Source organism: Anopheles marshallii, chromosome 3 (assembly GCF_943734725.1).
Source record: "Anopheles marshallii chromosome 3, idAnoMarsDA_429_01, whole genome shotgun sequence".
NCBI lineage: Eukaryota > Metazoa > Arthropoda > Insecta > Diptera > Culicidae > Anopheles > Anopheles marshallii.
The window spans coordinates 4,819,777-4,834,234 of record NC_071327.1 but is presented as its reverse complement, the minus strand read 5'-3'; the positions used below and the strand labels follow the sequence as shown (position 1 = coordinate 4,834,234).

General features: G+C 42.8%; 1 protein-coding gene across 1 annotated transcript in view; it reads right to left on the bottom strand.

Moving 5' to 3' along the window:
* Positions 1-3,251: 3,251 nt before the first annotated feature.
* LOC128716042 (protein vestigial) overlaps positions 3,252-14,458 on the bottom strand; it is a 34,873-nt gene continuing 23,666 nt past the window's right edge. The window contains exons 4-7 of the mRNA XM_053810965.1: positions 9,830-9,918; positions 9,571-9,749; positions 9,354-9,427; positions 3,252-3,301 (exon numbers count right to left, since the gene is read on the bottom strand). Coding sequence (XP_053666940.1) covers positions 3,252-3,301; positions 9,354-9,427; positions 9,571-9,749; positions 9,830-9,918 — 392 coding nt within the window. The remainder of the gene's footprint in view (positions 3,302-9,353; positions 9,428-9,570; positions 9,750-9,829; positions 9,919-14,458) is intronic.

Below are 14,458 nucleotides of genomic sequence, written 5' to 3'. Positions count from 1 at the left end.
ATGCATCTTAGACAACTGTCTCCAGCAACAAAAAAAGAAGCTGCAAATGATATATTCTTGCGTATCTCCATTAGGCCACAGAACCTTTTTTTCCCCAGAACCCTGTTTCACTTTGTTCCATCATAATTTATAATAAATGGCCTCCACGGGCCGGTTCGGATACACACATGTTGTCTACAAGCGGAGAAGATTTTAATGTTAAACACTCTAACGTTTCTTTGTTTTTTTTACAATCATAGCTTGCGTCCTTTGATTTAACCAGGCAAGTCGACGGTTGTACATGTACGGTTTGTCCTAAGAGGCAAGGAACTTCAGGAATGTTGCATAAACGATATCTTCAAGAAAACCTGTCACACAACTGTTTCACAAGATGATTTCGTTTTTGGTTAATTGTGAATATTATAGAAGAATTCATATACCAACCATGTACGGTTGCCCATGTTACCGTGAGGCGATAATATCTCCACGCATTAACGCCCTTTTTATCGTGGAATGTTTCATTTTGCGGTCTGAATGTAAAATGCAAACTGTTGATGTTTGATGAACAGATCATTATTCACTGCTGAATGGTGAGAATGTGGGAGAATTAGCGCACCTCTAAGGTCATGACGCTCGTGCATCAGTATCAGAATAATTGCGGGACATCACTAATGCTTATAAGCTTAGTGTGACTTTGTAACAGAGATGTCCTCTGGCTGCAATCGGCCTTTTTTGTTACTTCTTGAGTTTCATCTGTCCTGTTGCGCTGCATCGTCTGTTTCCTGTTTCCTGTAGCAACAACACGACACGAACTTTAGCCAGTACAGTACACACCAGTGCGCAACATCGTTGACGAAACCCACCGGACGTGCCGCGGTTTCTACGCGCATGCATGTGTATCAACCGCGGGGTGAACGGTTCGCCAGACCATAATTAACATGTTTTGGGCAATAAATCAGTTTTTCTGACATTTGACAACGCATTACACTTTATCAATTAAACGTGTATTAATTTATACGGGAATGCGAGGCGGTTTTTCGGGACGTTGTGTGCATCCTGCTGCTGCTGCGGAGTTTAGTTTTGTTTCCTCTTTTTTTTTTTGTTTTTCGGGATCGATTTTCGATGGGAACGCAGATGAGATCGGTACAACGATGTCAGGATCTAGGGTCGTAACAAAGAAAAAAAAACAACAACTAGGGACACCAACCTGCCACCGGGAACAGTAGAGAATGATTAATGAGCGGATGAAAGGTCGCCTGGCGTATCGAATGGGAATGGTTGTCCTTTCGGTGTGTGCTGCTTCTTCTCCGTTTAATTGGAACCGTTGTGGGATCGTCAGCGACTCATACAGATCGTACTGGCGCTAAGCGTGACAAAACACTGCTGCGCTGTACGACCAGATGGAGAGAGAAACACACGAGTGCATACGGCATAGGGACAGGCGAACAAATCTTATGGGCATTAAAATGCAATGCTTCCTCTTTCGGACATTTCAATCAAAATTGCAAACTTAATAATAATTTTCATTTCCGAACGTGTTTGTTTTTTTTTCTTGTTTTCATTTATTTCTCGATCTCATATACTTGCACATTTTGGATGAGTGATAATTTGTGTGTATATATAATATATGTATAGTTTTGTGTTGTGTGACAGTTTAAGTTCGAGAGTGCTTCTTTCGCCATGCTAATATCATCAGTTTACACGTTTTTTTTAATTCTATTTCTTTTCGTGTCCTTCTTAAATCTTTTCCGTCATAGATAGAAAATTTCGCTGCTCCTGTCTGTCTCAACGAATACACGGCTCTGTAGGATATTTCATAAGTGGTCTTACTATTGTATAAGAAGGATTGGTTGGTGATTTTGATTTCGTTAGTTGTATTTTTATACAATTAAAATAACTAAACGCCTGATCGGCACCACCTTCTTTCCCGACTTGTGGCTTATAAATCCGTGTGCATTTGTGTGATAATGTTGAGTTGTGTGTTTTGCTTTTATATGAAAGTGAGACAATTTTAGACAAACGTACATTTCCCTCCCAAAAGTGTATGATGCTTCGTGAGGCGCGCTTCATTAGACAAATTTAAAGTTTCAATCCCAAATAGCTAACCATGGCGTGTTGTAATTATTCACAAAAGTTAACGTACGAACAGTAGTTTGCCTTTTCGGTCGATTCTCTCTATTTCTCCCTCTCGCCATATTATTTACGATCGCTTCACTATATTGGTTACATTGTGGTAGAAAAATAGCATGAAATTAACAAATTTGTCTTTGTTTATCTTCGCACGCAACGCTTTCTGCTGCATTTTACATAGTTTTCTCGTACCTTTATTTTACATCGCCGTGTTAATAATGTCCTTCTCGGTTGCGGTTGTATTTCTCTGCTTCAAACCGAACACTAAAAGAACATTTCAACATAGGATAGAAGACTTGCTGGATCAAACAAAAGTGCTCGCAAAAACAACAAAAATACAATTAATATCCGTGACGCACCACACTTTTAAAAATATGCACATTTACACACACGGTTTTGGTTTGTGTTGTGTCTTACCGAGTTGTTAACCACTGTTCTATAACTAACGTTCGGTTTTTTTCTATCTGTCTTTTCATCAACTGTCTTGGGACCGTGAGCTCATTCGATTTTGATTATACATTTCCACTTTTACTCCCTTTTCCTTTTATCCTTACGCTACTAACATGCCTGTTTCGTTATACACAGCGTAAAAGACTGTTTCTTGTGTATTCTTCCTGTCAAACATCATCTTTTCTCCAGACTGGGCTTAATCTCACCAGCGGAAAAAACACGAACTTGCACCTTCCTTCCTTGAAACGATCGTAGGCTCCGGAATTCTAGTTTAATATTATTACACTACTATACACAGGGGCTAAGGGGATAGGCAAAACGATTCGCATATGTGGATGAAGGAGGTGTGTGTGAAGTTGTACAAAATAAGCACAAAACGTCGCTGCCGCGCGTGTTGTCTTTCTTCAGTCGATAAGATTTTCCCAACGTTTTGCACAGAGTTTCAATGTCATTTCAATGCTTTCGGTTCCCTTTTTGTCCATATCGTGCGTATTAGCTTTGCTTTGTACCGAAAAAAGAACCGCCAATCTTGCGCACTTACAAATGTATAAGGTTGCATCTTTGTATATATTGTTTCTTTTTTTTTCTTCTTTCTGTGCCTTTGCTAGAGCAGAGTTTTATAACTAACGAACGTTCGCTTCGTCATGCTGATTTACCTGACGCAAATATCGTTTTGCAACAGTTTTGACTATCTAGAACCAGTACAAATCCTTCGACGATTCCTGTACTTGTGCTTCTAATCCTGGAACGAAAAGATAAAACAAATAACAACGTTAATCCACACGAATATTTACATTAAACACATTTATTCACGGAGTATAAATTGATGTATTCATGTATTAATGCTTAAAAATCATTTGTGAGTGATACCGTTCGGCAAGAACCGCATGAGCAAAAATTATTGGCAGTTTGCGTAGTAATGATTCCGGTCAATAGATGGCGCCACTCACAGTTGCTAAAATAATGGCATTTCGTGTAAATCGTTTGAGAGATATTACATTTACGTGTTTTTTTTAATAAGTCATATTTAAATTTAGTGTTGATATCCTTTTACCACTTTTTAATGAGATTAATAACGCATTTCCTCGCATATAATCGGTAAAAAGAATATTGCCAATAAGGTTCGACAAAATGCAAAATTACAAATTTTCAACTTAAATAAATATGCATTTATTTCAGTCTCTTACCATTAGGAGAGTAGTAATGATATCCATAAGATTTATACCATCAATAAAACACCTCAATTACAATCAATAACATTATATTTTATCATACTACCAACCGGAATGGCCTCGAAATAAAATGCCTCATTGCCCATGCACCGAATGTAATATTACAGCCCGCTACACACAGTCAATGTAAGGGCTACATCGACTCCAGAAAAAGAGTATGGGCTTTATGGCAGTACCCTTTCCATCGAACCGTTGGCCCAGCGTGCTGCCACCACCGCCGCCGCAAATATATTGTGTGCGCCAACATAATGCGGTGGCCACAACACAACAACAACACACCACCATCGAAGGGCGTGTCCTCGGCAAAAGAGCAAATGTAATCGGTCCCCACGGTGGCGGTTCGTCCATTGCAATTGGTCGAACCCGGGGGAGAGAGAGCAGTAAATTATTTATTTCCTCCCCATCTGATTCTTCTGGCTTCTTTCGGACTGACCGGCGGTCACCGAAAAAGGACACACCAAAGAAGAAGCCATAAAAGAACGGAACCAACTTTGCCTTCAGGACGCAAAGCTGTTTCAAGAGGGACGTTATATAAAATAGACCGGTAGTTGGTGATTTTGTGGTTTTTGAACTTTGAAGTCAAAAGTGACCATACATCCACCGAAAAGATGTTTCATGCAAAACGTGTTTGCGTTTAAACATTATAGTAAAGTTTAGGTCTATATAAAAAAACCATCTGTCTTAATCCCGTTCGCCTTCGAACACACAAAGGCCAGACGGCTAGTTCTAGCGGCAAATATTAACCATTTACTAAATTAATTACCCTTCGCCTTTGCGTGAGTAGGAAGTTCGAAATGGGCTCCCTTCCGTGTCCTGTGCGCATGAGAGTATCTGTAGGTTGTGTAAAACTTTTAAGCTAGTGTGTGCCCACGAACCGAATGAATAATTGCTGCAATTTCGAAACCAAATAATAAGCGCCTTGAAACGAATTTTGGTCCGCCATCAAATTACACACACTTTTTACCCTCCTTTTCCTGCCCATTTTTCTTTGGTAAAAACTTACGGACTTATGAATGAAGGGAAATGATGCACATTAAATTAAACTGCCAGTGGAGTCACCCCCCACACACACACACACTTGCACACACTATTGCTTAATTTCGTGTGCGAATGAAAAGCCAAAAAGCAAACCCCCACCAACTCAATGAAGAATTTTTCCCAATTCTTCTCCGCGTTCCGAAATGAGATTCGCTTTTCTTCACTTTATCATCCGCTTTCATCATCGCCCGTTTGAAATGATGGACAGGAAAATTATTTTGATGGACACTGGCACCCCACCGGTTCCGCTTAAGGGGAAGGGCGGCAAATATCAAAGACGCATAAGAGGATGCGCATGAAGCTGTTTCGAAGTATTTTTTCCCCTTTGGCATAAAGTTTTCACGCATTTTCCTTTCCGTTTGATAAATGTGGTTTCATTTCCACCCCAAATTCACAAATGCTTTTGATGATGCCATTTTGTTCACGGCCCGCCTTGCGCCTAAAATGAAAAAGTGTGGAACCATTTAGCATGGGAAAAAATATTCATTACTTCATATTTGGAATGTACTAAATTCATGTGCTGTTTTTTTTCTGTAATTAATTGCCTGAGTCTTATGTCTCTTCACGTTCGGCAAAGTGGTCAGATTTCTAATTTCAATACTCGGCAACGCCGCAGTAGGGAAAGATGCTCCCGGTGGTCATAAATTAAACATACCAACACTTTATCATGTACGGCACCAAACAGTTTTGCATGGTGGTTAGCCCGTAAGATGTTTTCTTTTGATTTTCGTTATTTATGGCCTTTCGATTATTGTGATTTTTGGACCATTTAAAATACAATGATTTAGAGCGCTTCCTTTGTAAAAGCTTAGAAGCAAAACGACAAGTAATATATTTTCGACCGTACACAACAATCGATACCATCATGGAAGGTTGTATGCATGCTTTCTCATCGCACAAACCGATACCGAGCGGCCATGGAGAAGAGTGACTTCTTTAACACATGCAAGGAGAGTGTAATGGAGACGCTTGCCGTGCATGTTTAACCCGGAACTGAGTGTGTGAATAGCTTACAAATCATCCTACACACATACAAGCATCTACAAAAACTAGGTCCAAAGGATAACGCCCCTCGTATCGGATACGCATAGAACCATATCCTTCACTTGGCTCAACGTTTCAAGTTCTTGTACCAACACCGAACCCCCCGGGTGACGATACAAAGCATAATGTCCTGTTTCAAAGCGTACGAGAAAATTCATAGTATAGCGCCCACTCGAAAAAGAAGGGTTCCTGGGATCGGTCCTTCGTCCTGTGACTGTCCTCCAACAATGTCTACGATGTACACACACGTTTCCACCGGTCGTATAGATCCGAACCAGGGAACCAGGAAAATGGATCCCGATCCAAAAGCGGTTGCAAACGAAGAAGAACTTTTCTTTCATGTGTCACATAAATTTTCCCATTCCGTATACCGAAGGCAAAACAAGTATTGCGTTCGTTCGTACACATACGGGAAAGTTGTTGGTCTGTCAAGTGGCGAAACACGGGCACCGCACACCGGGCAGCAAGGAGACGCACACGAAAGCGACACCATGTTGTCAGTGTTGTGTCCAGGATATATTAGTTTCCACTGTCTAATCTGGAACCGCTTTTCTACGAACCGAAGAACCATCGGAAGGAACGTCCCATGAACGCTAAAAGGCTTGGGAAGTAGCTTCCGAAGAGTACGCGGTGTCCGGGGGGTTTTTACTTTGCATCTCGGGTCAAAGTTTATTCATGACGGGAAAGGAAAATGCAATTATTTATGTCCCCAGTGCTCTCAGCACTCCACCCCCTACACCCAAACACACCGCCGTCAGTCACCGGTCGGGTTCTTCGGACGGTCTTTGCGACACAACCTAAAAGGACAAAGTTTAGATCAAACAGGAAACGGTGACGATGTCGTTGCTTGAGTGCTATTAGATTCAAATCCATGACTTGAAGGTGAGTTCATGCGTGTGTGTCAGATCGTACTCTCTCGCATACACGTGTTTTGTACTGCTCTTGCTGATGGTATGTTCCATAACGTCAGAAACAGCATTCGTTTGCTCGGAGAACAAACTTTGTTGGGGCCTGTTTTTTTTGTTTGAGCAACTTTAACACTCTTCCCGCAAAATATTGATTCACACTAAAGCGATAAGATGTATGTTTCTAAATCATTAACTAATATCTTTCTAAACCTTACTAAACCCAGCTGTCAATCTGATTACTAACTTATTTTTTGTTGGAACTACCTACTTGACAGTTTAACAGTTTTATCTGCTGTCAACAGGCGATTACCTGTCACTTCATCTTTCTGCGGTCGGTTCGTTGTCATGGCAACCGATCGGATTGACAACGCACCGATGCGGGTTTACAAGTTAACACGGACCACATGCCATCCATCATAATGACGGCCAATCTCATATCCGACCGGTGCCAGAAACCCACAGGCGGCAAAGCACACCACGCTCACTAAAAACGATCCCGAAACAAGCGAAAGCACAAGCACAACGTCCAGTCAAAGAAAGCCGCCGCCGCAAACAAAAGCCAAAAGAGCGTCGGTAAATTCGTGTTCGCCTTGAATTCTACCCGCCCGGTTGTGCGATAGTTTCTAATCATGCCGCAATGTCCATTCGGAAGCATTTATGATAATTTATGATGGAAACGTCGACATCCCCCGGCGGCACCAACCGAGGTTCTCATTTCATCGCAATCCTGAATGTGTTTATGTTTTATTTGGTGCTGTTTTTTGTTTGTCCCATCGTTATCGATTAGTTAGCTAGATATAGAGCTAATGTTCTGCGCGGTGACGAAAACGGCAAACCAAATGCATTCCAAAGCCCAATTTCGCTCGCACCGCTGGTACTGCTCGGCATGACCGACGGGTGTGTAGCATACGCACATACACACCACACACGGTACACGCGTTGAAACTCGCGAAATGTCCGCCTATACCTTGCTTCCATTCTAACCTCGCGTAAGAACACACCAGCAACAGCAATAACCCAAAAAAAAACCCAGTAGCGTAGAGATGTCATCGGAAAATCTGTCGCGATCGACAACACGGCCGAACCTGACGACGACGACGACAACGACAGCGATGACTCCCGGTGACATTCTTTCGATTGCTGCGTCCGATTCGACGGGTATGTTTGCTCGCGCACTTTTCGGCGCAAGGTTCGCGCGTTGCCTCCACCGCCAAAAACACACTACTAGCAACGGGCACAACGGCCAGCCATACAACAACAGAAAAAAAAACCCTTCTCTCTGACTACTTCGATCTCTTTTGCACCACTTTTAAAACTCGCTGCTTGGACGGATGCTTTTTTTTAGCTTCATCGTAGTCGCGCCGCTTGTTTCAAATCGCATTCCACACATTCCACTGCCAGATTCGGCACTGCGTATCGTCGGAAGCTACACCGTGTGGTGGCGGGTGGTGGACATCGAAAATAAGAAGAACCGTGGTCTGTTGTGTGATATTGCGCTACCGAAACAGCGAGCTAAAATACACTGCTCCCACTGCTCTCGCTGTGGGGATTTGTGGGTAATGTTCCGAGTGCATTAGAATAAGAATTCGGATGGTTCAATTTAACAAATTTTTCCACTCACTGCGACACAGGAGGATGAAAGCAAAAAATTGAGGCACTTGAGCCTACTCGACTGGAAGTTAAAAAAATACAGTTCAGATTCGACTTCTATGATTAAGCAACTCACTAAATCTGTAAAGTACATACATATGAAAGATCTTTAATCGACGAAAGTCATTAAGTCATTGGGGAAAATATGTCCGTATGCGGTACGATCAAAGACTTCATAAATGCTGTTTGATGAACACAATTACGATAATCTCCAAACCTTCTAAATCTGATACTAATCAAATCAATAGATCTCGCTAGCTTGTAAGTACATCATTTGTACCTTTGTTAATAATCGAAAGGGGTTCAAGCGGTTCACAACAAAAAGTACCGACGGCAATGCTCTTGCTTTATCATTTTGCTGTTGAAACACTTCACGATTACCGTCCAGAGATACATGGCACGATATGGCTGGACAACCGCAACAAAAATAAAAACCAAATGCACCCAAATACAAGCGCGCCATGGATTGCATCTCTTTCCCATGTAAATCAACTGTATTCTCCCACCATGAACACCATCTCCTGTGGAGGCTATGCAACGAGAGTGTCCAACCGAATGGCCCGATGGATGCAGCCCACAAACCTGACGAACAGAGAACAAAGCATAAATTGCCGTCGGAATGTTGAGCGAGAAAACGAATTCGAAAAAGTGATGAAAAGACGAGAAAACAAATGATGGAGTGCGTCCCAAAAAAAAGGTACGGAGATTCCAACGGCATGGACATCAAATGGCGATGTTAGAAATGAACCGATTAAATGTTTCGCTCATAACCAACGGTGCATCTCCTAGAAGAGTTAGCTGGAATGGACTGTGCATCACGGCTGGATTCCCCATTCTGAATAAAGTCTTTGGGACCTTAATTCCTTCGTGTCGAAGCACAACTAAATAACTCAACATTGTAGAAAGTCGACTTTGTACTAACCTGCCATCGTTGGATAGCTCGTGTACGCCGCTGCACTTTCTAATGCGTGTGCCGTCTGTTGGTCGTGGTGTAACCTAAAAATGCAAAGAAATGTTCAAAAATCAAACAATGTTCCAATATCGAAACAGCATAATAATGTATATTTAATTCTTCCAAATTAAGAGAACCTATAAGTGGATGGATTGTTCAACATCTATTCAATCGCCACGCTACTCACCTGGACGTGTGTCCGTACTGCTGGGGTAACCTCAGTAAGCTGCCATATTGGGCCATATTGTGGTGGTACGCGTGGGCGTGTGCGGCATGCGCATGGGCAGCGTGTGCGTACGAACCGTAGTGTGCCGCATGCCACGGATCCGCCGAATAACCACCGTCGGTGGAGTAAAGGTCGGAAACCTGCGAAAAGCGAGGGCGAGAACATTTCACGTTACATCAGCAGTCAGGGAAATCAGAGTGAAAAGACTGCGTCCTCTTACCTGGTGATGCGTTGGGGCAGGTGTTGGTGGAACGTAGTTGCTGTTCCAGAATGAAGGAGGGAAATTTCTACTCGACATCGAACTGTATCCTGCAGAAACAAACGAGACCATAACGCACGAGAGTATTAGTCGATTGAAACTTTTTTGCAATCAAGTGAAATATTTCAACGATGTTAGTAATAGTTTGAAATTTTTCAAGTACCATGAAATATTTGACCTCTATCATCTTTTAATAAACTCATACTGATTATCATCGCATTGGTTAGTTGCATTTTAACTAACAATACCAATTACTCCGTATAGCAAACATAAATCCCGCAATGCACTTTGTATGCAACTCCACATGCACAGCATAACTTCAATCAAATATCCCACAGAAACAGTTGGTTCTCGACAGTGCACATACACAACCTGTTAAACAACTTCACATCCGGGACCAAACCAACGGACGTTCTCTCGGGAAGTCTCCCAACCACCGATTCCACCCTTCCTTTCCTTTCCACTCTTCTATGCATTGCATTTCCTCTCCCCTCGCACACAAATCGTTCACACAAGCGCGATGGTTTCAGCCGAAAATTGTTGGAAAAATCTAATTAAACAAGCATCGACATTCCAGCTTTCGATAATTTCCCTCCCGAACCGCCTCGGGGTTGGATGGGTGGAAGGGTCGCGCGCATTCTTCGCAGGTGGAAGGCACAGCACACCAAGAAAAGCTAGCCCTCGATCAAGTGAGATAGAGAGAAAAGCCGCAACAAAACAAAAACCGGAGGACGGCAAAGAGCAAAAAAAAAACATCACGCGAAAATTCCCAACATCTCTGTGCATCTCCTTCTCATTTTTCCCGCTCGCGCTCGAGAACTCTTAAGTTGCCAACAAGCAAAACGATTTCAAAGTTTTTTTTTGTTCCTCACTTTACAAGACGCTCACGGGGCAAACGGGGCACATACCGACGGGGGACCGATGGAACACTTCACTACCAAAGGGAGAAAAGGCGGCGAGAAGCCTTTATTCCTTCCGGCAAAGATGACCATTCGGTGGTTCCGTTCGTCGCACAGTGTGCGATTGGTTTCAGCGTTTTCGCCAAACGAATCTCCCGCGAACGATCTTTCTGGACGCGGGAAAAGCAAAACAAAACATAACGACTGTCGGCACCGGTGCGGCAATTGAGTTTTTACTTTATCCCAGCAGCGCAGTCATCGAAGTCGACCGAAGGAATTTCAAACTGGAAACCCATCAGAGCGATCGGATCTTTGATTGGGGACCCCATCGGAGGATCGGGTAGCGGTGCAGGAGTGCGAACAGCGAAAGTTTAAAATGGCAACCGTCACGCATTGTAAAAAGGGGGTTTGCATGTCTCCACGGGAAAAATTAACCGTCCCCCCTATTGGAACTGATCATGTCGAAAAGGAGTAACACTCTTTTCTTTTCAGATGTCCTTAGCTATAAAAATGAAAGGAAAAAAAACTCTAATCAAAAGTCGCCAATTTCTTCTAGCTCTCATAGATATACTAATGATTACTAAGTGACGTTAATAAGAACGATTATAGAAAAATTAAAAACAGGCACTTTTTGACCATTACGTTATAATATAAACGGTCTCTCGGACGATCGGATGATGCCTTCATTGTGCAAGGTATCCTACTGATGATGCGTAAATTAATTTACGTACATTCATATGAGTCCGTTTATACATAGCAAACAGCACCATTAAACTGTGCGACTTCCGTGGGGGCGTACGACGAAATTGTGCTGACAATAATTGAAATTTCAACAAACGAACCCACCCGAGAACAGTATTGCCCCACACTGTACGATTCTTTCCCGCCCCCGGGAAGGGGTTGGTAGTATTGTCGAATTTTTACACGTTGCTTTCCTTGAATAGCTTTACTTTCCTGTTTCTTTCGCTCCCGCAACAAACCCCACAGGGCAAAGGAATGTCAGGCTGAGGTGGAGCGCACAATTTTTAGGCAACAACAGTTTCATTTTCTTTCCTATGCTAGAACAATCCCTGCTCGCACTCGGTTGAATCCACTCGGCGACAAATTTATCTACTGGCAGACAGCAAAATGTACCATCGCTATGTTTCGCACGTTCTTCAAGGTGCTGTTAAAATAAAATAAATAATTTAAACACATTAGATCGACTCGATCAAAATTCGGATCGTGTTATAACATCCCCCTCTAGCAGCATCTCTCCGACCTTGGTCGAAAGATGTGTTTTTTTCCTTCTACATAACTACCGAAAAGGTTTTTTTTTGTAACGCATCTCCCTTCGAAAACAAATTAGCATCAACCACAAAATAGAGACATTTAGCAAGTTTCTCATCGTTTGCTTCCCCACCCTAGCAACACTTCAGTAGTGGACATTTTTCAAATAGTTTACATGCATAATTTAAACCGAATCGCTCTCGCACCACGACTAAGCTGATGCCGCCATCTGTCGGTCGGTGTTCGTACTACACTCGGTGCTAACAGCACCGTTCGTGCGCATGTGACGGTCTCGAAGCGCTCGGGCATCTATCCTCTCTTTCCTCTACGCAAACCCACCCACCCCTTTTCCCGTCACCCCCGCAACCGTTCTTGCCGTCCTCTACCCTTATAACATAACATCCCCAAGATGGATGGTAAACAGTAGACAAATATTTCGACTATTTCATGCATTCGAACGGTGCAAATATTTTGAATAGCATTATCAAATAGGGCAACCACACCATTATGTAGCAAATTGTGTGCAAGTGTGCGTGTGTGTTTTGTTCGTGTGTCCACACCGATGACAGCCAGCAAGGCGTCGTGATTCACGTGCGTGATTCAATTTGACCGCACGATCTGCGACGCTAAATCAATCGAACCATAACATAGGCACGGGGTTTGAACTGATACGAAAGAGAAACAAGTAGCGATTTTTAATTTATAGTGCTGGACACGTTTGTTTACTTAGCAACTAAGAGAATGGTCTACTTAGACATTTAAATATAATAGAAAGCCGTTTGGCCAGGCACCTTTAAACCGCTACGACAAAGGTCGTACACCCAGTATAATGGTAAAAATGTACCACGAATGATTCATTATGAAGCATAGCGGGTTCTTAACTGTAAAACTAAAAAGAAAAACAATAAAAAATCTAAATCCATCCATCCGTGATGTGGAAAATTAAATGTATCATATTTTCAAAAAAAAAAAAACAAACGAAACTTAAAAGGAGTTCTCGTTGGGGCGGTATTAGCATTTCGGACCCAGAATTTTGTCGCGCGGATCCGTTCCGTTCGCTTCGTTGCCAGTGAGGCATTTTTCGCCTGAACGCTAAAATTCATTTAATCTTTCACTTTTTTCCTTGCTCCATTTTGGCTCTTTAACCTATGCGGCTAATGCTTTTAAAGCATGCCCCTCTTCACTTGAATGTGTTGTTTATTCTTTTGACTATTTTTGTGTTTGTTTGTGGCGTTTCACATTTTTGTTGACATTGGTAAATACCCGAACCGAGGCAGCGGCCGCTCAGTCCTGTTGCGTATATCCTGCGTGTGCGTATTGCAAACGCTAATAGTGACAACGATGTTGTGGTGTTTTAAGCACGCGCAGCAAAAAGATGAAACAAATAAAATAGAACAGGATGGGTAAGGGAGGGGGGGAGGGGTGAGTTGGCCTCACACCATACGACAGCGACGATGCTTTTCACCTCTCCTAGGCAGTTTGCATGCCGGGCGTTCGCGGATATCAGCAAAGCATGCCCTCAAACATTTTTCCACCGAATTGGTGGCATTCTTCTCGTGTGCGGAAATTATTTTCGGGTTCAAACACACACACACACACAATTCGGGTCCCGGTCGCGGTGGCGGTACGATACACTCCAAGAAACGGTACTGCTCTAATTTAAACGATCTGTATAACACCCAAATTGATGAGATTACAACGGGGTATAATTTATCTGTTCGGGATCGTCGATCGCGAACGGGTCCCGAAGCGGGAAACGATATCGAGCAGCAGCAGTAGCAGCCGCTGAACACACACTCCCTCCTTCATCTCGGTTCACGCCACTAGACTATTTGTTGTTTTGCATATTTGCGCAGCCCGAAAGGTTAAAGGAGGAAATATTTGCCTCCCATCCAACACGCGCCACCCCGAAAGAGAGAGAGGAAAGAGCATTATTCGCATTTCTCGATGACTCGTATGAATTTGGCCAAATTTTCCGTCAGCCTTCCTTGAAGCATTGGAAATGAAATGTATACTTTTCGCCACCACCACCGAAGCAACTCGAAACTCGGGCGGTGAGGACACTTTTCAAACATGCTAATTGATATCTTCAATCCATCCTTTCAACGCCTATAAATCGGAGCTTCACTCGAACACATAAAACCTTCTTGTTTCGATTATCTGTCATAATGGTGTCACTTTTTGGAGCAACTCAAACAATTTCCCGGAGATTACCCGACGACAACAACGAGACCAATCCCACCGAAAACAAAAATAACAAGAACGGGTTAATTTGTACCTTCTTGACAGGGTGACAAAATGCGACATGACAGACGGTTGATGGCTTCTTTTACCGGGCAAACACCATCCCTTCGCCCCATCATTTTTAGGTGTGGCTCGCGAAGTCACTTTCCGGTGCTGTGACATTGATCCGTTCGAGGGC